Source organism: Tiliqua scincoides, chromosome 3 (assembly GCF_035046505.1).
Source record: "Tiliqua scincoides isolate rTilSci1 chromosome 3, rTilSci1.hap2, whole genome shotgun sequence".
Classification (NCBI taxonomy): domain Eukaryota; kingdom Metazoa; phylum Chordata; class Lepidosauria; order Squamata; family Scincidae; genus Tiliqua; species Tiliqua scincoides.
The window spans coordinates 160,020,717-160,045,948 of record NC_089823.1 but is presented as its reverse complement, the minus strand read 5'-3'; the positions used below and the strand labels follow the sequence as shown (position 1 = coordinate 160,045,948).

The following is a 25,232-nucleotide window of genomic DNA, read 5'->3' as shown; positions in this document are numbered from 1 at the left end:
AAACAGAACATTCCTCTGGTTATTTATTTTGATTATATTGTCAAAAACCCCACAAACGATCATGTTAACAGTCTGTGGGAAGGGTCTGGCAAACCAAACTTCTGCCCTAAGGTTCCCCGAGTTGATCAAGGAATAGTGGTCATCGCAATCCTGGTCGGGGGACAGGTCAAAGGCAAAGAGACTGTAGCCCCTCTCAAAGTCTTCTCTGTTGACTAACAGCTCTTTGTCTTTCATGTGCTTACCAGAGGCATGCACCAGGCTCATGTACCCCCTCACACAGCTTCCTTCTTGAAAGTCTGGCTGAAACGGCTTTGCGGGAATTTGGTAGCCTGACAGGTAAATAGCAAAAACATTGATGTCATAATGCTTAAAGTTAAACAGGTTTTTGCTGAAGGTTCCACTGAAAGAATCATTGTCCACCAGACCGATTACGACCAACTTTGGCAGTTGACCCAGAAACAGGTTCTCCTGTTTAGTGATGCGGCTCCCTGCAGGGAGACTAAACACTTTCATACTGACATGGTCCACAGTGTACTTCGCTGTGGCTGTAAGCAAAACTTCGGCGTACCCCAGCTGTACCCTGGGGGCAACTCTTACTTTCTTTACAAACAGTGACACTTTGAAAACTATCTTTGCTTTGGGTGAATTTAATTTTCACATCTAGACCATTTAACAACAGTTTTTCTTGAAAAAATAGGTCCGCATGGAGATGACCCAGGAGTTCTATTTTTCTGCTCTAAGCAGTCAGACCTGCTCTTTGAATAAACCTCCAGTTCTGCCCATCCAGGTCCGCTGATTTGTGTTCACCAGGAGTGTCTTTGTAATAATAATAATAATAATAATATAATATACAGTATTTATATACCGCCTTTCTTGGTCTTTATTCAAGACTTTATTCAAGGCGGTTTACACAGGCAGGCTTATTAAATCCACGCAGGGATTTTTACAAATTGAAAGAAGGTTCTCTCTTTCAAGAACCACCACATTCAAGATGTTACACTCCGATCTGGTTTAACATTCTGGCCTCCATCCTCCCACACTCCGAGCAGATGGAACAGCTCAGCTGCAGCTTGCCAGCTGCTTCAAGGTCGCACGGTGCCGGTGGCCTCGAACTGCCGACCTTGTGGATGTTAATCTTCAGGCAAATGGAGGCTCTACCCTCTAGACCAGACCTCCTGCCCCTGTAAAACAGCCCTGCAGAGAACTGGCTGGATAACATGTCTTTGCCATAGTTTAACACAGACTCGATAAAAGCCCTTTAGGGGTAGCAGTTGTTACTCTGACTGATGAGCCTGTCTCCCAGGGTCACATCCAGCTGACTAAAGATGGCTGCGATCAGGTAGTTCACCAGTGCCACCTCCGCCTGCCTATCAATGTTGCTTCCATCTTCTTTTACAATTTTGCAACTCAGGTATAGTAAGTGTTGTTTAAATCCATATAATCCTCCCTATGGGATTCAAGATGGCCACCTCGTAGGATCCCTGCTACTGTGCTCCTGCTTTATGCCCTGATATTTCTCTTTAGTTGGATCCTTTGATTCTTTTTCCTCCTCTGGATGCTTCCTGAGTCCTGGTAGAGCAAAGCAACACTACCAGTTGTTTCCAGTCTGCACCCTTGTCTTTGGATTACAGTGGATTTTAAAAAGCTGCTTCGATGGGGAAGAGGAGAAGGCATAAACACTCCCCTGGACAGGGCAACTCTCCTATCAAGTCAGCCAAGCAGCTACGTCTGGAGGATCTCCCAGCATGGTCAGACACAGTAGGTGAGCTCATGAATCTCGCTTCTCCCAACAGATATGAAGCTCTTCATGTTTCCAAATCAGAGGCAGAGAGGAATTATCAGTCTCCCCTCAGTCATACCAGCACAGCATCAGCCTGCCCTCCCTCACCCACCCTTTCAGCTCCCTCTCCACAGGATAAGCAGTCATTATCTCAGCAGAACGATCCCAGTAACTGCTTCTTGACCTTGTTGGGTGATTACAATATTATCATTGGAAACATGCTCCTTTTTGTATGTAAACAGCTTAATACTATTCTTGCGCAGCTGGACTCACTTCACAAGGCCATTCAACCGCCTTTACCTTCCCTCTCTGCTCAAGCTTTGGGTCTGAACTTTAACAAGCCAGGGGAAGCTGAACTGCTGGGGCTGCATGAGAATCTGGATTATGGAGAAGCTGCCTATTGTTTGTTGAAAAATCAACAAAGTGACGGATGCCGTGTTTTTTTAATAGTTCTCTCACAGTCCCTTTTAAAAATTCTTTACCAGAATCAGTCTGCAGTTTGCATGGTATTCTCCCTATTGAAGATGTGCTGAAAAGCAGTAGCCACTTGTCTGCCTGTTTTGTCTTCCAAGCTTCGGGCCCATGCGTATTTAGAAAGTAGATCCAGCACCTTTAAAATGTACTTGTGCTCCTTGTTGTATTTAGAAAACTGCTGCATGTCCACAAAATCAGTCTGCCATTGTGCATCCATTCCCAAAACAACCAAAACAACCATTTTGTTTCTCTTAAATCATACTTGAGGCTGCTTGTGCAGTGTGTAAGCATCTTGCTCTGTAAGCCAGTCCTGAACATGTGAGTCAGAGATTTACTCTGCTTTTTGGCCTCTTGAAAGAGGGTGTTTACCCCTCCAAAGCTCCCGACTGCCCCAGGTGTATAATATATATATTTTTTAAATTTCCTCATGCTTTTCCATGGCTCCAGTTAGCATAGAAACGTGCACAATCAGAGAACATAATTCGATTTTATTTTCTTCACAAATATTTTCATTCCTCTGGAATTTTAGGGGAGCAGGAATGGCCTAAAGACTCACTGAGAGTCAGTTTTTCAAGGTCCCCAACAGCCTCTTCAATTTCCTAGACAAAACAAAAAATCACATCGTCTTAACCACTCATGTCTGTCTCATCAACATTTCCCAGCTCAACTCACTCACATTCCTCAGGTTTTGCCTCTGGTTGAGGTATCTAGTGAATTTTAAAATATATGTGTGTGTGTGTGTATTTCAGACCCCCCGCCCAGTAAAATTTACATACAGACATGCATGAACACCAGGGCTTTGCCTCCTTCGGGACTTTCCAGATATCTTCATTGGTATCCCCACCAGCTGACCAGTCTAGTGGCGCAACATCTAGTTCCTGTATCTGGTTATTTAAAAGAAATATACAAAATATTACCACACCCATGTGCCCAATATCAAAACCACCCCTGCCTCCCCCCCCCAAAAAAACACATGCTTACCATGAATTGCGTCCAATAGGGTACTGCATCCGCTTCTGTTTCCTGACTGTCAGGCAAAGAATTATCCCTGTATGCAACCTCCTCTGGAGGTCCAGTACAAGGTTCTGGTTCTTCACTCTTAAGGGAGACCTTTTTAGTTAAATCAGCTTCTTTCCAGCATGTGCCCCATTCATGTGAATTAATATATGGATCCATGGTGTTATAAAAATTATTAGTTGTACCCAGTGTTTTTTTGTTTAAAAAAAAAAAGTGCAGGAACTCACAACTTGTTAATCTTTTATTTATTAATTTAATTTATTTTTAAACCATTTTTATTGGAGAAATAGGTAATAAGATACAACTAGACAACATGTGATTAACATGTACAGAGAGGATAACAAAAAATTATTCAACACTATTGAATACAGATATATTAAAAATAAAATATTGAAATCAATGGGGACCTACCTGAAATTGGCTCATGACCCATCTAGTGGGTCCCAACCCTTAGTTGGCAACCTTCAGTCTCAAAAGACTATGGTATCGCACTCTGAATGGTGGTTCTGGCACCGCGTCTAGTGGGTCCCGACCCACAGTTTGAGAAACATTGTTCTAATGTAAAATGCACTAAAATACACTGTCTACAGTTATCAAGTTAACCACTCTTTGCCATTGGCAAAACGTAGTTCAGGACGATCTTTAATCTATATCAAAGACTTGCAAAACTGAGGGTCAGAAAAACATTTTATCAAAATTTATGGTGGTGTTTTTTTTTATGAATTTGGGTTGCTGATTCCAAAAATGGCCTTAGCATAGGCTTCCTCATGAGGAAGCTCCTTGAACCATTCACTAACGACACTATGCCATATTTCCAAAACTAGAAATGATAGGGGAAAACTGATGCCATTTTTGGAATCAGCACCCCAGTGGCATCACTAGGATTCGCATCACCCGGTGCGGGAGGCCTGTGCGTCACCCCATGCAGTGGGCGGGCAATGCCCCAGGTGGTGAGCATAGTGATGTACCATCACCCTGCCCCCACTGATTTATTGGCTGTACCTTTTGTTAGAACACAGATATTTCAATGTGGTTTGTTTCATTGCATTCTGCATGAAATTACACATAGATTGATATAAAACATGATAGTATTGTTCCTCCAGATTCTGATTTTAGTGATTTTGAAAACTTGTAGAGTCACACACACCCCTGTGTCAACTTACTAACAACTTATGGCAGCAGTTCTCAAACTTTTAGCACCGTGTTTTGCCAGATTCCAAGGCTGAGCTCTGCCTGGAGAATTATGCCCACTTTAAGCAAATTAGCTCCCCTTCTTTCCCACAACAAATGACCCTGGTTCTGCCCTGCAGTCCTGCTGGACCCCACCTCCAGGGTAGCTCACCTGTTCAACCTGCAGAGGTCCTCTCTCCTGCCAGCAGCCTCCCACCACTACAGCAGACCCTTGGTCCTCAGCAGGTCTTAGGCACAGCAGCCACACACCAAACTCCAGTGTCTTCAGCAGTCTGTTCCAGCAGTCTCCAAAGTCCATTTACCAATCAATCCACCAGCCATCAATTGCTTAGTCCATTAATCCAGTCTCCCCTGCCTCAAGCTTTCCTCCTTCTGCTGCCCACAAACCCTTCCTGCCTCAGATGCTTCTTATATCCCTGAGGGCCCTATGGCCTTCAAGTGGCTGCAAATGTGGAGCACACTCCCTGGAAGCCCAGGCCTTACCCTTAAAGGGGCCACTGCTGACACCACAGCCTACCTCCTTTCCAGATCTACCAAGATTCCAATACACACTGGGACCCACTTTTTAGAATGACAATCTGTCCAGGACCCACTGGAAGAGATGTCATGGCCAGAAGTGACATCATCAAGCAAATTAAAATAAATAATTATAAATAATTAAATTAAAAGAAATAATTAAATAAGGGGGAGCCAGTCCTGTTCCACCAAGTGAATCTACTCTGAAGTAAGTCCTATTGTGGTCAATGGGGCTTACTCTCAGTAAAGTGTGGGTAGGATTGCAGCCTGTGAGCCCAATCCTATGCATGTCTACTCTGGAGTAAGGTTTCATACGTGAAGTAAGGCCCTACTCATAAGTGAGGCTGCTTGCTTTCCATACGGCTCAATAGACTGCAGCTGGAAGGGAGGCAGGGACTTACTTCTCCCTTTTGTGTTTTTGGGGGCTGCATTCATTGGATCAGGACCATTCTGACATCCTTGGATTCCTCTCAGCCTGCCCTTTCCGATGGACTATGGCAAGTATGCCTACTTGCGAGTAAACCCGCACTACGGCTCACTTTCACTTTCCATAGGGCTCCATTCATTTTTTCCTGCAGGGGACTGCATTAAAAAGGGTGCAGGAACGCTGTTCTGGTGCATTCTATTTCAAAAAAAGCCCTGGTTGTACCTAAGCACTGCCCATCTAGGGTCTCCATATTTATTTATTTTTTACACTCTGTGTGGGAATTTTCACTCAGGGAAGGTTCTTAAATACATGGCTGATGCTGGGCATGCCTGGACGTGTTCCTGAAAGCCATTTTCTATTGGCTCATTCCTTTCCCCCTGCCATGCACCCCACTCCTCCCCCCAAAAAGCTAACATTGTGGGGCTTCCGTTCTTTTATTTGTGCACTACATACATCATAATTTCTGATTTTTTAAAAAACAAAGAGACATTGCTTTGTAAGGCATAAAGGTTTCCTACATCTCCTTCACTTATCATGAACACTTAGACAGCAGTGACCTCTTGCAAGAAACTTGATTTTTTTTTTTTTTTTGAAACCATGGGTTGTACATACTCAAGGTAAGTGTGATCCTCCTTTCTCAACATTACATCAGGCCATTCCAGAGGATCAGCAAATACATTCATGCTAGCTATCAGGCTTAAAATATAATCAACGGTTGTGGCGGTCACATGCAAAAACCGTAAACTATAAGCTATATTAATCACTGTGTTCAGAATTGCCTGCAGGTAGATTCTTTTACACACAACTTGGAAGAAACCTATTCTATCAAAATTCTTCCAATATCTGCATTCGTGGACTTCCTTATCCTTGGAATTAATTTTACAACCAATGCAACAATCAAGAAAATACCCACTATAATAGTGCTTAAGAATCACATACAGCATAGCTTTGATTGGTGATTGCATAGCACCTGAGTGGTAATGTGGGCTGAAATGATCCACAGTGGTCTTCTGAAGGCCGAAAATATCACGGAAACTTGTACGGCCTTCTTGATTTCCAGGAACTTGCTGCTCGACCTGCTGGGTCTTTGGAGAACTGGAACATTATTTCTCTTCTGGGGATTCCTTTAAAAAATATAAAAACAAACTTATTTTCTAATATTTCTGTCTTTCTAGCCCATTAATACAGCTATAATGAGTATCAAGCATGTCTGTAAGAATGTTACCTGCGCAATCTTGATTGCCGCTGCCTCAGGAAACTCGAACGCTGTGTGCAAAAGCACAAACCCACAGTCACAGCTGATTGGGGGAAAACGCACAATCTCTTCATCCCATGCAAACTTGTAAAGAAGCTCCACAGATATCCATCTATGAAATTCGCCACTGACATCAATTTCACAGCAGCAGCTTTTCTTCCTCAGTGGAGACTGCATCAGACACTCAGAGTCTGTAGATAGGTGGGCAAGGCTCTCAAACAATGATCTGAGTATCTCCCTCCTGGAAGGCGAGGCGGCTGGGCTTTGATAATCAGTTGGTCTGACTGGGGTCTCCACCCCAGAAGGCTGCATGGTTTCTGGGTCTTCAGGGCTCTCCACCTTGAACAATTGCCGAGCGTGGCTTTCAGAATCGCAGGGCTTCTGTGGAGTCTCCATCCAGGAAGGCAAAGCGGGTGTGCTTTTCAGAGGGGATGCCATGGATGCAGCAGGCTGTATGGCTTTCCCCCTTCCCCAAAGGCCAGAACCTTAAATACAAGGGCATGCCCGGGTCTGTTCCCATTTCCCTTTTTCCATTGATTCCGTTCAGTGGTCCAAGAGCTACGAAACCTTTCCCTATTGGTCGGCGGTGATGGGGAGAGTTGTTTGAGGGTCACACGAACCCCTTTCCAACACTTGATTGGCAGGATCCTTTTCCCGCCATACTAAATACCGTGGCGCTGCAAAACCTCTTCCTATTGGTCAGCGGTGATGGGGAAAGTTGTTTGAGGGGTTGCATGAACCCCTTTCCACCACTTCATTGGGGGCTCCATTTCCCGCCATACCAAATATCCTGGTGCAACAAAACCCCTTCCTATTTGTTTGGCGGTGACAGGGGCAGTTGTTTGAGGGGTCACATGAACCCCCTCAAAGCGCGGGATTTCTGGAAAAAAAGGTGGGACTTTTGCTGTCAAGATAGTTTTGAAAAGAAGTATGTACTATTACTACTAGAGGTGCTTCAAATGAGCAACACTAGTTGGAAAGGACATCATCTTTTTTGCAGTACTATCCAGGGTGCTGATGTATAGATTCTTATCTAAATCAGAGAAGCAGACCACACTCCCAAAAAAAAATCTTTAAGAAAAATTGTTTTACTGAGCACACTGCTTAGCTGTTACAGGATATTGCAGAGGAAGGCCCCAATGTGGGGTTCCTGGAATAAGGAGTTCCCTGTTGAAGAAAAAACCAAACCAAACCATTGTTTTCTGGCTGCAGTGACAGCAAGATTAGGTGTTTTGCAGGCTTGTAATACAGCCTGCTGCTTATCTTCCAAGTCCAATAATTCTTCAGTCAGGACAAGCCTCAAGGAGAAGTTGCATCCGTGACCCTTGAATCCCCTTGAATGCCCTTTATTGCAAGTTGTGCTAGCTGCTGAAATAGCATTCCCCTTTTGCGGTTTTTTACTCAGTACCCTTCACTTGTGCCTTGGGTGCTACTAGAAGCCAGTGGTGTCACTAGGGGGTGAAGCGCACAGGGGATCACACTGGGGGGTAAAATCGCAGTGGTTAGGAGCAATACCATCATGTCATATACTGTTGGATATGGAAATTCCAGCAGAATCCAATGCAAATAACCAGAGTGAAATATCTCCTTTCTATTAAAAGTTATAGTCAAAAAACCGGAGAACCAAAAATGCATGGAGCCCTATGGAAAGTGAAACTGAGCCATATCACGCGTTTACTCATGAGTAGGCAAACGTGCCTTCATCACTCGGAAAGGGCAGGCTGAGAGGAATCCAAAGACACCAGAATGGTCCTGATCAAATGAATGGAGCCAAATAAAACACATGAGAAGGAAGTCCCTCCCTCCAAGCAGATGAATGTATTGACCCCTATGGAAAGCAAAATTAAGCCTCACGGTCGAGTTTACTTGCAAGTAAGCAAACGTGCCTTAGGTGGGGGTCAGGCCAGGCAAAGGGGAATGTGAATCCACCAGAATGTTCCTGATCTGATGAAACCAGAGGTCAATAAATGCTCCAGATGCAGCCGATGAACTGGGCATTGGGTCGGGCTGAAAACCTTACTGATTGTGGGGGGAGGGGGATATTGCGGGCAGGCTACAGAGGGAATTCACTAGGTGGAAAAGGGTTGGCTTCTGCTTATTTATTTGTTTTATTTTAATTACTTATACTTATTTATTTTAATTTGCCTGCTGATGTCACTTCCACCATGACATCACTTCTGGTGGGTCTTAGACTGATTGTCATTCTAAAAGGTGGGTCCCAGTGTTTGAGAACTGCTGCAATAAGGTGTTAGTAAGTTGAGGCCGTGGTTGGGGGGGGGGGTGACACCACTAGTGACCAAAATCACAGTTTGGAGGAATAATACCATCATGTTATATATCAATCAATGTGTAATTTCATGCAGAATGTGTTCTATCTTTGTTCTATCAAAAGGTACAGCCAAAAAACTAGTGAGGGCAGAGTTATGGTACATCACCACGCCTACCACCTGGGGTGTTGCCCCGCACACTGCATGGGATGTGACACACTGGCATCCCGCACTGGGTGACCCTAGTAACACCACTGCTAGAAGCTTCATTTCCTCCTCCTCCTCTGCCCTGCCCTATGCCATTACCTTCAGTCCTCCCCTCACCTCTTTGCTAAGACTGGAGGAGGGCTGAACTGAAGCATATTGTTCCATTACTGGCATTCTGGACACATCTTCCCCTGCGCATTGGCTGCTGCAGTTGCTGGGCTGTCATTTCCTCCTCCTCAGCAGCCCCTGCTAGCCGGGATGGCCAATTGCTATCGCAGAAATGGTTGTTGCTGCTACATCTGTTTGTGTGCTGCTGGAGGCTGCCAGAAGACGAGGCAAACCCCATGTGGCCCAGATGAAAAGGCTCCATGGGCCTTATGTTTGACACCCCTGTCTTAGGACACAGAGACAGAAGTCTTCAGTAAAAAAAAAAAAAAAAAAAGCCTCCTAGGAAGGGGTGGTACATGACCTTTGGTGACATGTAAATAACTGGGGAAAAACCTCTTTTTTACATTGAGTTGGGCCTGCAACAGCTTAGCCATTATGTTCCATTAGGCTTGAATAGCTCTTTATCTCACAGCCCAATCCTTACCAAGTTTTCAGCAACAATGCAGCCAGGATGAAACCCTGAGGTAAGGGAACACATGTTCTCTTCCTTTGAGGAGGCCTCCATGACTGCCCCCCCCACCACCTCAAGGTACCTATGCCCCATTGGCATGGCTGCAGTGGCTCTGGAAAACTAATTAGGATTGGGCCCTCAGCCTTCATTGGGTAACAAAGAGATGTGAAGTGCCTAATGAGAGGCAGTAAACACAATTGCAGAGCCAGGAAAAGAAGCCTTGGGGAGTAAAAAAGAGAAAAGAATTTACTTAGTGCGTGCTGTGAAGTCAAACAGTGAAGGACTTTGCAGTTTTTGCTTTTTGGTGATAAGCAACAAAAAGCATAGGCTAAAAAAAAGGTGGCGCGAAGGCTTATGTCAGCCTCTGCAGGCCAGTGCTTCTCAGAGTGCCGGCCCAGCTTCCTCTTGAGGAGGCACAAGCGTGCCTTACAGGTCAGGATTAAGGAGTGTCATGTATGCATTCCTTGGCCCAGCACATATGGCTTGCCAATCGCTGCAGTAGCTGCAGCCGCAAGTTCATGGTAATATCCCCAGCATCCCATGTGGGCAACAGGTCTGAGTAGAGAGGAAAATGTAAGATTCCAGAAAATTTCTGGGCCCCCTCCTTTGGCTTCTGAGCCCCCTTTTTGACACTTGGCCTGGGTACAAATTATCCCCTTTACTCCACTCTCCTAGGCCCTGATGCTCAAGACACAGTTTTGTAAGCCTGACTTGGAATTGGTGCAGCAGGAAGTCCTTGCTTGCCAGTGTGGATCTGATAAGCTGTTTGTTTTCATTTTTTAAGGTTTCCAGTTTCATTTTTTAGGGTTTCCATTTTTTATGGTTTCCAGCTCTGATAAGCTGAGATGCTGACATCATTCCAAGTTGACCTTCGCATAATATTTGCTCTGGCAACCCTGCAGTTCAGGATATTATTTTGCTGTGTCAAGGTTGTAAATTCTGGCCATTGTGTTTTCCAGACTCACAAAGAGAGTCTGGTCCAACAAGAAGCTGACGGAACATACCAAGACCCAGGTCTACAGAGCTTGCGTCCTGAGTACACTTCTGTACTGCAGCGAGTCATGGACTCTTCGCTCACAACAGGAGAGGAAACTGAACGCTTTCCACATGCGCTGCCTCTGACGCATTCTCGGCATCACCTGGCAGGACAAATTTCCAAACAACACAGTCCTGGAACGTGCTGGAATCCCTAGCATGTATGCACTGCTGAAACAGAGACGCCTGTGTTGGCTCGGTCATGTCGTGAGAATGGATGATGGCCAGATCCCAAAGGATCTCCTCTATGGAGAACTCGTGCAAGGAAAGCGCCCTACAGGTAGAACACAGCTGCGATACAAGGACATCTGCAAGAGGAATCTGAAGGCCTTAGGAGTGGACCTCAACAAGTGGGAAACCCTGGCCTCTGAGCAGCCCGCTTGGAGGCAGGCTGTGCAGCATGGCCTTTCCCAGTTTGAAGAGACACTTGGCCAACAGTCTGAGGCAAAAAGGCAAAGAAGGAAGGCCCATAGCCAGGGAGACAGACCAGGGACAGACTGCACTCGCTCCCAGTGTGGAAGGGATTGTCACTACCGAATTGGCCTTTTCAGCCACACTAGACGCTGTTCCAGAACCACATTTCAGAGCGCGATACCATAGTCTTTCGAGACTGAAGGTTGCCAACATGATGTGTTTCTGTTATGTTCAATCATCCCACCAGAGACATGTTTAATTAAATTGGCTTTTATAAAACATGATTCCTAACAGAAAGCAGAAAGGAAAATATACATTTGAAATCCATGCGAAACACCGTGAGCTTCCTTAAGATCACATCCTTCGTATCTTTTGAAGAACAACAAAAGCAAGATACAAGGAAGACCCAATTTCTATCTGCGCAATGCCTGGGTTAATGTCTCTCTATAATGTTCAACTACATCATATCCCCACCAATAGTGCCCGTGCAACCAACAAGACTAGTTGGTGAGCTACAAATAGTAACAATATAAATAAAGATTCCAAAAACCATTTCTAAAGACACAAGATCTATCAGATTTTTAAAATACAATATATGCCACATACTTCAAAATGATATGTGGTCTTATTTGTACTGCTGCATCAGAAGAAGCATATCATGATACAGAAGCTCTGGAGTATCAAGACCCCAGATGAAATCTACATGATTCCAAGAGGGAATATACTTTTGGTAAACTAAATGAGGGATGCGAGGGAGTAACAGTTCAATATCTTCTTTGGTTGCAAGAATGTCATGTCCTCCATACCATACAGCGGTTGGCACAATCATATCTTCTATTTTATAAAATGGAGGTGTGGTCTGTTGAAAAAACAAATCAAAAATATGAAAACAAGTTTCACCTATCAATTCCATATCAGCCCTTATTTTTCAAACACCACAGTACTCTTGGATTTGTAATATCTGGCCCTGAAGAGTTATATTCCAACCATTTATGTAAAGACTCAACATACATGCCCTTTCCATTCCAGAGGTCTGTCTGGAAATTGAACCCTACATAGCTCAAAGTAACCGGTTCTTGCCTGCCCAGGGGACCTGTCCCCTGGCACTTGCCTGAAAGCACCATAAAGGACTCACAGCCCAATCCTATGCATGTCTGTGCAGAAGTAAGCCCCATTAGAGTCAACTCCCAGGAAAGTGTGGATAGGATTGGGCTGTCAGGGCACAATCCTACCCTGCACTGGAACAGGCAAGCCAAGAGGCTTGCGCTGCATCCAGTGAGCGATAGAAGACCAAAGTGGCTCAACCAGAGGTAAGGGGAAACTTTTATCTTTACCTACAGGTAAGGCACCCTTGCCTCTATGGGTCTCCTCAGACTTGTGCCACCTCCTGAGGCTTGAAGCTGCTCTGAACTCCCTGGGAACCGGAGTTGGGATCCGGCATAACTGCCAGATCCAAGCCCCACCTCCTACTCCCCACCTGCCCGCACCCAGGGCTGCCCACTGCCTGTCCTCTCTTCACCCAGGAACATCTCCCTCCTGCCTCCTCCCCACCCACCCCAGAGCCTTGCTGTGGCCCAGCCTGGCTGATGCAAGGCTCACCACAAAAGCTGCCATGGAGGCTGGATTCAGCCTCTGTGCACTGGTGTGGCTTACTCCTGAGGAGGCGCAAACGTACTTTACGGAACATTTGCGACCCTCCTGGGCCGGCGCAAGAGACTTGCGCAGGGCCAAATCTTCTTCTGCATTGCGCCGTTAAGCACATGCACAAAAGCACTGAGCCAGCCATCTGTGAATCAAATGTCCATAACTCAGGGAGCCAGTGTATACCCTCGTTCCTTTCTCAGTGCTCGGAGAATATTTCCCTTGGGTTAATAAAGGCCAAGCTAGACAAATGTATAAAGTGGCCAAACTGATTATTTTTTATTGCAGTGCACCCTCCGCAACCGTGGGTCTCGAATTCACTGATTTAACTATCCATGGGGGGATAGTTGGGGGTCCACATGGGTGCCTCTAGAGGCTCCCTGCAATTACTTACCTAGAGTCTTTGGAGGCCTCTCCTTGGTTGCATAGGGCCTGCAACCCACTCTGTTGGTCTCCGCAGGCCTCAGAATGGCCTGCAGAAGCCTCTGAAAGCTATTTCTGATTTTTAGAAGTAGAGACTGGAAGTGGCTTCCAGAGGCTACTTGGTTTGTTCTAATATCCGAGGAGGCCAATAGAGTGTGTTACTGGCCCAGTGCAAGTCAGGAGAGGCCTCCATAAACTCAAGGTAATTAACTGTACGCACTTCAGGAGTGGATCCCAGGATACGTGGGGGGGGGGGGAGTCCTGGAAGCAAACCCTGCAGACAAGGAGGGCCCACTGTATTATTTTTAAATACAGATGTGATGGAGCCAAAAAACAGAGTTGAACCACAGGCAGAATGTTGTGGGTTGGAAACTCTGGTCCTGGTGCCATTCTACTCCCAACTACACCCTATTTAAATAGAAAAAAACGACTTCCTTTTTCCATAATTAAAATAGCAAGCTGGGGAGGGCAGCAAGAAGAAATGTGTAGCTTGACCCTAAAAAAAAAAATGGGTTGCTGCCTCGCCCCTTCCCTGCCCCTTAATGGGCCAGAAATAGGGCTTCCCAGGCTGCTGGGTTGTGACTGACCCAGTTTGAGAACCTGTGGTCTAGAAGCTACTGTCTCTAGCAAGGTCAACTGAGGTCTTGACTCTGTGAATTAGGGAAGCTCTCAAGTCTCAGAAGCACTGAGATGTATCTTGATTTATAATCCCATAAATATTTAGCAGGACAAGAGTTTCAATTTTTTGCACCTGAGAAGCTAAGATTCTGATTTACATGCTTGGTATTCTTGAAGAGGACTTTGGTTGATTAATATAATCTGATGTATTAACGGCAAATGCAGTCGGTTCTCTTTATATGCGAATTCACTATCCGCAAATTTGCTTATCTGAGGCAGAATTGACACCTATGTTTTATTATCCGCAATTCTGTTCTCATTATCTGCAAATACTGTGCCAGTGCACTTGGGATGGGGGGACTCAGCACAGCTATGAGCGAGCAGGCAGGCAAGAGGGAGGTTGTGGGAGGAGGAGAAGAGTGGCCTCCTTATGAGCAGAAGGCAGCACCAGCGCCATACGGGGGGGGGGGGGAGAGTAAGAGACAGTATACCATATACTGCAAATGGGCAGGGGGGGTTGCGATAATTGTCAAGTCATTATACTTCTCTTTTTTTTACTAAGTTGTCCAATTGGGTCAAGTTTTCATGTCGAACGGGCATTGGGATTAGCCCATGGAGAATCGTCAGACACATTCGTATCTGCTTCCAGGTGTGGGAAGAGATCTTGGATGGTCTCCACGTCTGGAAGCAAATCTGCTTCCAGACTTGGAGACCATCCAAGATCTGCTTCCAGACTTGGAGACCATCTCAAGGTCTCCAGCTGAACTTTCATGACCCTAGTGATGATGAGAGGCTGATAATGTGAGGTCTCTGGAAGGCTACCTGAGGGCTGCTGTGGGGCTGGGGCAAGCCCAGGGAAGGAGCCATATCTAGTTGATGAGCCCTTGCTATCAGCCCAGCCCAATAGACTTCAAGGTGAGATTCAGGTTCATAAAGTTCATGGAGTGTGTGGTGAAGAGCGTCCCCTGAAACCCAACCCCATTTTCTCCATAGGCTGAATGATTTATTATCTGCTAATTCAATGTCCACTAGGGTTTCCTGTAACCTAGTGGATTACCTAGTAGATTCCTAAACATAGCAGATAATGAGAATTGACTGCAATTCTGCTATTTTAATTATGAGAAGAATGGAAGCAGAGTTTTCTGTCATATAACAATTTTAAGAAAAAGAGAGAGTACCCTTATTAACTGGACAAAGGGGCACATTTTAAGCATGAATTCTTTTATATTTAGTGGGAGGACAACTCTCCCTATTTATCTCAGCATAGCATCTTTACCATTTCCTCCTTGCTGGTGTCTTGCTTCTGCTCATTAAATTTTTAAATTATGAGCCTTCTGATGGAGCTCCCATGGCAAGCAATGGGGAACCTTTATGTTGTGATTAAGAACTATCTGATGACATGCCCCCCCCCCCCCCAACATCCTCAATGTACATATTGGGAAGAATGGTTTGGTTAAAGTGCCTGGAATATTCAGGACATGGAGTTAAAATGCTATTTCCTGGGGTTGTGGCATTGGTGGGGAGGGGGTGTAGCAAGAGACTAGAATCCCTGGTTCAACTGCATGGACATAGAGAAAGATTAATCAGGAGGTGACCATAGTAATGCCTATATTACACCCTTATAAATGTCAATATAGATGTTTCTGCCAAGTAACACAAGCATCCACTTTACATGCCAGCATATATGGATGCCAGCCTGTCAGGATGAACTGTTTCAACCAGAACTCACACATTTAAACTGGACACCAGGATACCGCCTTTCCTAGCCACAGGCTAAGTTCATAGAGAAACCCTTTGTTTTTCTTCTTTGCCACGTTTCCCCCTTTTCCTTTCTCTCTGTCTCTAGCGGTTAGCAGGTGGGGAGCAAGAGCAGGGGCTCCTCAAAATCCTTTCCTTTGAGATGGCCCTTTTGTCCTGACTTCATCAGATGCTTCAAATACACTCTGCATTACAAGCAACGACTACCATAAGGCAGGATTTCTTTGTATGCGATAGTTCTATATGTATTCTTTTATAAGAAAACTGACCTTTTCAGTGAAGTCGTCTCTCTCTTTCTTAAGGGATGGGGATTTTCTACAATGTGCTGGTTTGTTATCCATTCTAAGATTCCTTGTTGGAAAAGAATTGGGGGGGATGGAAGCCATCGTGGGAGAGGCACAGAAGTAAGCAGAAGGGATTGTCAGTGGGGCAGCAAAGTGCCCAACTTGGCCAGCATCTATCACAGCCCATATCTGACTGAGACCTCTTAAAGACCAGACCAAATTACTCACTTTCAAAATATTTCCTCATTTTCCTTACCGTGTTATAAAATTCCTTGTTCTTGGATCCATAGTCAAAATACTTAAATTGTTTTGATTTGAATACCTAGAAAGAGGAACAGGACATAGTCAGATTACAATCTGCGGAATTGTCATAATTCTAACTTTGAAGTAGGGTTGCTCATATTCAAATTAATTATATGGAAAACTGAATAATCAGAATCCCTTGTATAAAATGTGTGGGAGCTTTGCCAAAATACTGGGGTCTCTAAAAAGCCATTTCAAAGGTCATACCGTAGTTTGCACTTCTATACACACGTATCTGGAAGTAAGTTCCATTGAACTCAGGGAATTCATGAGTAGACATGTGTAGGCTTACAGTGACACACACAGTGTATTTTCTTGGTTAAAGTTTAACTAGTTCAAGAGTTTTGAAGACATTAGTTCTCTTTTCAGTGTTAGTGATTCCGGGGAATCCTCAGACAAAACCTTGTGCTGCCCATGGTGCCTCTATTGCATATGTGCTTCCACACGCATGTGCACTGGGGCCATTGGAGTGGTTTGGATTCTCCTTTCCCAATGTCTTCTGAGTGCTAAGAGGGGAGAGGCTAAACCGACTGACCCCCCCTTTGCACCTTCCTGGTCACTCAGATTAAACTGAGACAGCTTGTGATGGTCTTTTATTTCCTATGGCTCAATTGCCAAAGTGCTGGTCTATGGAGCCAGAGGTTGGGGGTTCAAATCCCGATAAGGAATAATTTTTCTTCTTCTTTTTTTTTAGGTGGGGAGGTAAATAAATAAATAAAAGATTACACTTGTTAATCTTAAACTTGTTCTTGTAAGTGAGCTCCTGCACCTTCTTTTTTTTTTTTTTTTTTACAGAAAAAGCACTGCCCCTGCCTCACCACACTCACAGCTCTCGCCTGAGCCCAGCCCACCATTCCTCTCCCCAAGCTCTGCTTCCTGTGCAGCTTCCAAGCCAGTGGAGGGCACGGGGACATGTGCTGAGGAGGAGGAGTAGGACGATGATGACGAGGGACAGCCAGCCAGGGAGACGGGCTGCAGCATCCAGATACTGGCTTGGCGGAGGAGGGGGGGAAGGAAGCTGGCTGGTGCAGCCTCTGCACCTGAGACAGCCTAGGCATGTCTATTCCGAAGTAAGTCTCATTGTGCTCAACAGGGCTTGCTCCTGGGAAAGGGTGCATAAATTTGCAGCCTGAGAGCCCAAGCCTATGCATGTCTACTCAGAAGTAAGTCTCATTGTGCTCAACGGGGCTTGCTCCTGGGAAAGGGTGCATAACCTTGCAGCCTGAGAGCCCAATCCTATGCATGTCTACTCGGAAGTAAGTTCATTTTTAGGGGGAAGCACATAAAAAATATTTTATTTCTCCTATAAAAAATGGCTTATAAATAAATGAATGAATGAATGAATGAATGAATGAATGAATGAATGAATAAATAAATAAATAAATAAAAGATTAACAAGTTGTGAGTTTCTGCACCTTTTTTTTTTTTTTTTACAAAAAGCACTGGATTTGCATATATAGGAACTGTAGTTGGTGACAATTCAAAGTTCAGGAATTTGTAGAATGATGATTTTCTACTATAAAATTTGTATCCTTCTGGTTGGAATAAAAGAGCCTCTACAAAAGCATTTAAAAACTAGTTAAGATGACATTTGATATTTGAGGTTTGAAAAGATTAAAACGTATCTTGCTAGAAAAGTTTGAGCTGTTGACACACATATAGCAGAAACTGAACGTTCAGTCAAGTAGTGACTTTGGGATTATAACTATAGAGAATACATTCAGGAAATCCTACCTGGCTCCAATGAAGTTCTGTCTTCACAGAAGTAAAATCAGGTACTATTCCAACATACACATCTGCTCGACTCTGAGAAAAAAAAAATACAAAGAGAGATGCAAGAATACTCTGCGGAAGAGATTTCCTTGCTTGGCCCATTGAGGTACAGGAACTACAAAATTAACCTGATTGCCCAGCTCTGTGCCTCTCCTGTGCTGCCTCTCCCAGGAAAGCTGTATTTGGGAATTCACTGCAAACCCCAATCCTCACTCTTAAGGCACTTTGATAGAACTGCCACTGCCTCTTTGTCCTGGTTTCCCCCTTCGCTCTTCCCAAAGAAGATAGCTGAGAGAGCTGTGCCGCTGCATTTTGGCCTTTTGAGTTATAAATTCCCTGAATTTAATATAATGCCTCAGCCAAAAGGTGTGTGTGTGTGGAGGGGGGGACAGTGTGGGCAGCACATGCACCAAAATTCAAAGGGGGTTCACCTCACCTGCTTCAAAATTAGTAATTGCAACTTTTCCCATGTGACCACAGTCAACCCCTCCAGGCTCCCAGCTTTGGGAAAGACATGGCTAGCAAAACAAGGAAAGATTGCCAAGTCTAACTGTCATCACCAACCTCAAGTTTAAACCCAAATTAGAAAGCATGTTAACAAGCCAATGGACCTCCTGAACTAGATACCACACCTGCACCTGGATGAGAAAGACAAAGGCAGCACCAGTTTGGTGACCATTCAGTAATAAAGGGGCCTTGATTAGCTTACCCCCAAAGAATCCCATAGGATTCTACGGGACAAAAATCTATAGAAAACCAGGACACAAGACTTTTGTACTCTTCATTCCTGGCCTCCGTCCTTTCCCATTGTTTGTCTGGTGCTTTGTGAAGCCCTCCCCCTCCTTCCAGCTGCCATCCAAGAACACCATGCAAGCAAGCAGTCCAGATTGGCAACCCCTGCTTGCCCTTCCCTTTTCACCCATCCTTGTCAATTCCCCAAGCACAACTGAAGCCTCTGCTCCAACACAGGCTAGTCAGTTGAACTTTGGGGTCTGACTCTCTCCCATGGGGAAAGCAGCTCTGGCTCTCTTACTCTGCATCCCTCCTAGGATTAAGGCCATGGCCTGTTTTGTGGAACATAATCCTGGAGTTGTACTGAGCCGGCACAAGCCTCCTGCACTGGCCCAAGAGTGTTGCCAAGATGCTGTAAAGCATGTTTGTAACTATTCGTTTTAGATTGTGAGCCCTTTTGGGAGAGGGAGCCATTAGTTATTTGATTTTTCTCTGTAAACCGTTGTGAACATTTTTGTTGAAAAGTGGTATATAAATACTGTTAATAATAATAATTATATTCTCAAGCCAAGCATGCTGGAGCAAGGACGTGTGCTGGACAGCCGGTTTCAGAGCAAATTAAGATTGGGTAGTTAAGACTTGATTCTTAGCTCTCTTCAGCATTTTACTCAGGAGGCTCACCTGGTCTTGGCTCCCTTGTCCTGTGGCAACACATCACACACAGACTCAGCAGGTGCAGAATGGCAACCTTGGTCATTGACACAGCCTCTTTACAGACCCACAATTCCCCTCTATCTTTCCTCATCTGTCTCATGTGCAGTCAAATCAATGACAGGCTTAGTGTTTCAGACCTTCCTCCTTTCTGTGTATGAGAGTGTATGAGAGTGTGCTTGTGTCTGTGTTGACTTATTTTAGGGGATCCGCTTTGGGCCTCCATCATACATAACTGCATCTAACATATCCCCATCTACCAACAATTCCAGAACCATGAACATTCCTCCTCCTAGTATGAGTATGAGAGAGTGTGCTTGCTTATCTGCACATTCATTTTATTGTTGAACTGTTTTAGGGGAAGCCCAAAAGGGCAATGGCATAGACAGAAAGGGGCAAGGGGTGGGCCACCCCGGGTGGCACCCTCAGGGGGGAATGACACCACTAGTGACCAAAATTGCAAAAATCACATTTGTTAGGAATAATACCATCATGTTATATATCATTTGATGTGTAATTCAATGCAGAATGTATGTCATTGAGTACTATGTGCAGGGGAGCAATAGCAAGGGAGGGCACTGATGTTCATCCATTGCCTGTGGGAAATATTCACTGCATTTATTTTCCAGTCATTATTAATATTCATTTCATGCCATGACTATTACTATCTCTTAGCCTCACCTAGCTCAGCGGGTTGTTATGAGGACGAAGGAAGGGGAGGAACCTTGCACACCACCCTGAGCGCCTTAGAGGAAAAGTGGTATAAAAATATGAAAAATATTTAATTCATTAATTTTGTTGTATGGGGAGGTGTCAAAATTTTATGGGCCCGGAGTGTCAAATGACCTAGTTACACCACTGCAAAGGGGGAAAACGAAAATCAGCACCCGTCAAGCACCATTAAGTAACAACAAAAGGGGCTTTGATTAGCTCACCCACAAAGGATCCCATAGGTCTCTAACAGCCCAATCCTGAGCTGCCCTGCGCCCAAGGCTGCAGCGACACCAAAATGACTAGTTTCCCACTGGGAAAGCGGGGGAAGTGATTCACAGCCTGCCTCCAGGCTCACCCCTTCTTTAGAGGCCTTGGGTTCTGACCATAGAGATCTGTTCTTTCATCAAAAACATTCAGCATGGTCAGAATTGCAGTACTTTCCTGTCTTCCTATTCCAGTAATCCTCCAACTCTCCTCCCTTTTTTCCCCTTGCATACACCTTCAACCCTCATTTTGTTAACCCTGGCCCCGTTGAGATATCCCAGTTTTCCTAAGTCCTTTCTTCCCCTCAATTCTTGCACTTCTTTATGTCACTTTTCCTTCTAAAGTGTTTCTTTCTCTTCCACTCCTCTTCTTTCCAACAGTGGCTTACTATGAGGGTCCATCACCCATCACCCTTAGGCCACACCTGGAGTATTGTGTCCAGTTCTGGTCGCCGCATCTCAAAAAAGACATAGTGGAAATGGAAAAGGTGCAAAAGAGAGCGACTAAGATGATTACGGGGCTGGGGCAGCTTCCTTATGAGGAAAGGCTACGGCGTTTGGGCCTCTTCAGCCTAGAAAAGAGACGCTTGAGGGGGGACATGATTGAGACATACAAAATTATGCAGGGAATGGACAGAGTGGATAGGGAGATGCTCTTTACACTCTCACATAATACCAGAACCAGGGGACATTCATTAAATTGAGTGTTGGGCGGGTTAGGACAGACAAAAGAAAATATTTCTTTACTCAGCGTGTGGTCGGTCTGTGGAACTCCTTGCCACAGGATGTGGTGCTGGCGTCTAGCCTAGACGCCTTTAAAAGGGGATTGGACGAGTTTCTGGAGGAAAAATCCATTATGGGGTACAAGCCATGATGTGTATGCGCAACCTCCTGATTTTAGAAATGGGTTAAGTCAGAATGCCAGATGTAGGGGAGGGCACCAGGATGAGGTCTCTTGTTATCTGGTGTGCTCCCTGGGGCATTTGTTGGGCCGCTGTGAGATACAGGAAGCTGGACTAGATGGGCCTATGGCCTGATCCAGTGGGGCTGTTCTTATGTTCTTATGTTCATCCAGGAGTGAGAGGTCAGCAAATAAGTGCAGTAAGATGAGCTGCACTGAGTGAGTGGGAGAGCTTCGCTTGGCACTGCTTTTTGTTCTGAGTTTTGCAACTTCCCCCCTTTCGCTTTTTTTTGCACTTTTCACTCTCATGTTCCTCATCCTGCCCTTAGGATCCCTGCACACAAGTTAGTTTTCCCCAGTGTGCAATTCTTCTTGAAGTTTATAAAGTTCCACTGGGAACAGCAACATTTCGGGCTGTTAAGCAACATACATAAATAAGAACATAGAGTCCACCTACCACATTTAAGTTGTGTTCATTAAATCCTACTCCTGTGAAGATCAGCTGGATGCAAAGTTGGTCTAATCCTGGATAGCTGCACAACTTGGCATTGATGTCTTTAATGCGGTTACTGAGTAAACATAATTCTTTCTTCCCAAATATAGCCTGGGAATTAAAGATGCAGAATCTTTAGAAACCAATCTAACCAGTAGCCCTGAATCACAAGGAAACATTAAGGTTCTGTCCAAGGATTTTTCTGCCTTAGATTAAAGCCTGCTTATCTGGAAACCAAGGTTTGTTTCCGCACTGTCCAATGAACACTTGAGACAACAGATATGGGAGAAAGGACCACTTTATTTCACATTAGCAAGAGAAGCAGAGGCTGAGACCTGCAGCATCCGAGGCAGCAAAAGCCCCTGTGGTGCGGGGAGGGACCTCTGGGCGGTACCAGAAACCTCTGCCCCGAGGCGGGTATGCACCCGACTCCAAGTTGCGCCCCGCTGCTGGGTGGCATGTCTCATCCATGTCTATCCCTTAAGGGGAAGGCAGCCGGACCGCGGACTGCACCACCTCGAGCCACTGAGCCTCTGAGGTGTGTCCCGCGGTCCTGGCCCCATCCTTGTGCCGCCGAGCCCCTGAGGACTGAAATAGGGTTCCGCCCTGCCTATGCTGCCTGAAGGTGCATGCCAAAGTCCCATTCACACCTCCTAACCCGCACCACCTGCCCTCTTAAAGTGAGCAATGGCAGCTTGCAAACGGGGGTGTGTGTAACCCCCTGGCCCATAACAGTCTGGGGTAGGCGAAAAAACTGCCTGCCCCTCGGCCAATCTTGGCAGGCAGCAAAAAATTCCTACCTGGCCCCAAACGGCGACCAGTTAGACTGCCTCTAGGGCGGGCGGGCATTCCCACGGTGCCCACGTGCAAAAGGAGGAAGAGGGCTGGGTCTCGTGCCCTTTTAAAAGGTCCGCTGTAGCTGCCAGCCCCAGCCCCCTTCCCCTCCCCCTTGGGGAGGGACTCTCGTGTCCCGGCCAGGCCAAACAAACTCCGATCACCCCTTTAATTAGGTGATCGGGATTTCCTGAGACACCTTTCTTGCTTGACTGAAATGGTCTCATTTAGCCCTCCCATAACACAAAGATGGTATTGGGGGGAGGGGGGATTGGCAGGGTCTGATCAATCTCAAGAAGCCTCTGAACTCCCTCACATGTTCAGGGACATCAACAGGTTCTTAACTGTGCATACAGGACACAGTAGTGGTGAAACAAAGATTGGAAGTCAGAAGCAATTCCCCACTTCTAAATTGCCCACAGTCAGAAAAGACTGAATGAATGGGTTGCGGGGGAAATATTGGAATGATAATTTTGTACAAAAATAACATTATATAAGAAATACTGACTATTTGTATGTCTCTAGGAAGTGCCAGCAGCAGGGCAAGAATGCCTGTGGTGCCCACGAACGTGTAGCCAGGAGAAAAGCTGATGAAAAGTTTGACCTTTTGAGCCAGCTGTGGCATGATGGAAAATGCAATGAGGCCTGTAAAAGAGAACAAAATTCAGAAACCTAAATGAGAGAACCTGTAGGACTTCAAATGGGAGGGGCTTACTTGCTCTGGTTTGCATGTATTAACATTTTTTATTTACGTTTAACCTGTATTCAGGTTTTGGACAGCTGAAAATAAATCCCCATAATGAGATGACTGTCCTGTTCTTTGTGCAATCTGATCCATCTTTCCTGGTGTCTGCATTCTGTGTATTCAGTTTTTGTGCTTTTTAATAGGGAAGAATGTCCACATGCCTCGACAGAAGACTTAGCTCTGATCAAAAGGGAACCATCTTTTGATTTATTTTTCTGCATAGGTCACTCTGAAAATGCTTTTGTTCAACAGAGTTATACAAATTGTTTACTACTAATAAGAATAGTTTGATCTCTGAAGGTCTCAAGACCCACTGATTCTTTTGTCAACGTTTATGCACCTGACGGTGGCTTAACAGACAGGAAGCAACAGGCAAACTGTTTCTCACCACTGCATCTTCTTTCCCAACATGTGTCACCAGAGGTTTCTGCTTGTCCTGCAGCATAAAACCCCGGAGAGCCTGATCCCTGAGAATGAATAAGCTGGTGAACAGGTACAAGGAGAGATGTATGAAAACTGCCCAATCAGCTGTGAGGGGCCCAATGTTTCTGAGACTGGCAACCCAACACCATGGGCAGAATGGTTGTCCTGCTGTCACAAAAGGTGCCGCAGTGGCACATGGGGGGCTTTGCCACTAGGCCAGTTCAGATCGGTTCAAGCTACCACTGCCAAGAGGCAGCAGCACAGGAACCATGCTGCCACAGACTGCTCCAAGGCAGCTCCCAGACTGCTCCAAGGCAGCGGGAGAGTCTTGTGGGTGGGGAGGGGGAGCGCAGGGAGAGTTTTGGAGCAGTTTTTTGAGGGGGAGAGCAGGGGTGGAACGGGGGTGAGGGGTCGATGCTGGTGGCAGCAACTTGCATCAAGATACTATCCCCCTCACCTTCAAACAGTTCTTTTTTAAGGAACTTTCATCTGAAAATAAAATATAAATTGGGTAATATACAATGGCCTGTGCTGTATCCAACATAGGTTAGAAGCAGATGGGAAATCACTTCAGGGTAAGAGGATATTTTTTCCCCTTCCCCTTGTAATACCACAGCCTGCCTTATGGGGCTACTCAGACCAGCTGTTTATCCAAGAAGCCCTGTAGTGCTGTTTGGGCCAGGGATGGGGGTTGGGATATGGCATATACTGCTGATCCCACCCCCCTCCTGGGCCCGATCTTCCCCCAGTTTTGCTCTACCCTGGCCCAGAAACACCCCTCTCCACCTCTGTTCCACCCTCCCTCCACCCTCTCCCACCCCCTGTGCTGGCCAGTGCAGGGACTGGACCTGACACCAGCAGGCCAGTGCACATCATTGTGCCAACACTGCTGGCTCTTGATCAGCGCAAATGTGCCTTACAGCACATTTGCAATACGTGACAGCCGGTGTGTGTGTGTGTGTGTGTGTGTGTGTAGGGGGGTGCTCTGCCTTTAGGATTTGTCTGCTCGAATAACACATGGCCATGAGTCAAAGAGCAAGAAGAGTTTGATGGTTCTCATGACTTGAAGAGGATGAAAATCTAGGCTAGGTCACATTCCACATGATAACTAAGAATAAATAGATAGACCTAAACCTCATTCACTTATTTTTTAAAAGTATTTTTATACGTCCTTCTGTTTTTTACACAGCATTCAAGGCAGTTTACATGAGCAGACTCACAGTAAACACCAATTTTGAATGGGACTTTTACAATATCGTTCTATGAAGGGAATTCACAGAACCCTAAGTTCAGCAGGACTTCACCAGGAACTGGCATTTTCATCTGGTTAGAGACTAGAGTATAGATGAAAGTCAAAGCTGGATGAATATCAGAGCATAGGCTTATTAAGGATGCAAATTTATTTTGGCTGGCA

The 25,232-nt window shown here is 45.4% G+C and overlaps 1 protein-coding gene across 1 annotated transcript in view; it reads right to left on the bottom strand.

The window, feature by feature from the left end:
- Positions 1-11,827: 11,827 nt before the first annotated feature.
- LOC136644324 (putative lysosomal acid lipase/cholesteryl ester hydrolase) overlaps positions 11,828-25,232 on the bottom strand; it is a 30,639-nt gene continuing 17,234 nt past the window's right edge. Inside the window, exons 5-9 of the mRNA XM_066620100.1 lie at positions 23,159-23,295; positions 21,781-21,927; positions 17,964-18,035; positions 16,183-16,248; positions 11,828-12,061 (exon numbers count right to left, since the gene is read on the bottom strand). Of these exons, the coding sequence (XP_066476197.1) occupies positions 11,828-12,061; positions 16,183-16,248; positions 17,964-18,035; positions 21,781-21,927; positions 23,159-23,295 (656 nt within the window). The remainder of the gene's footprint in view (positions 12,062-16,182; positions 16,249-17,963; positions 18,036-21,780; positions 21,928-23,158; positions 23,296-25,232) is intronic.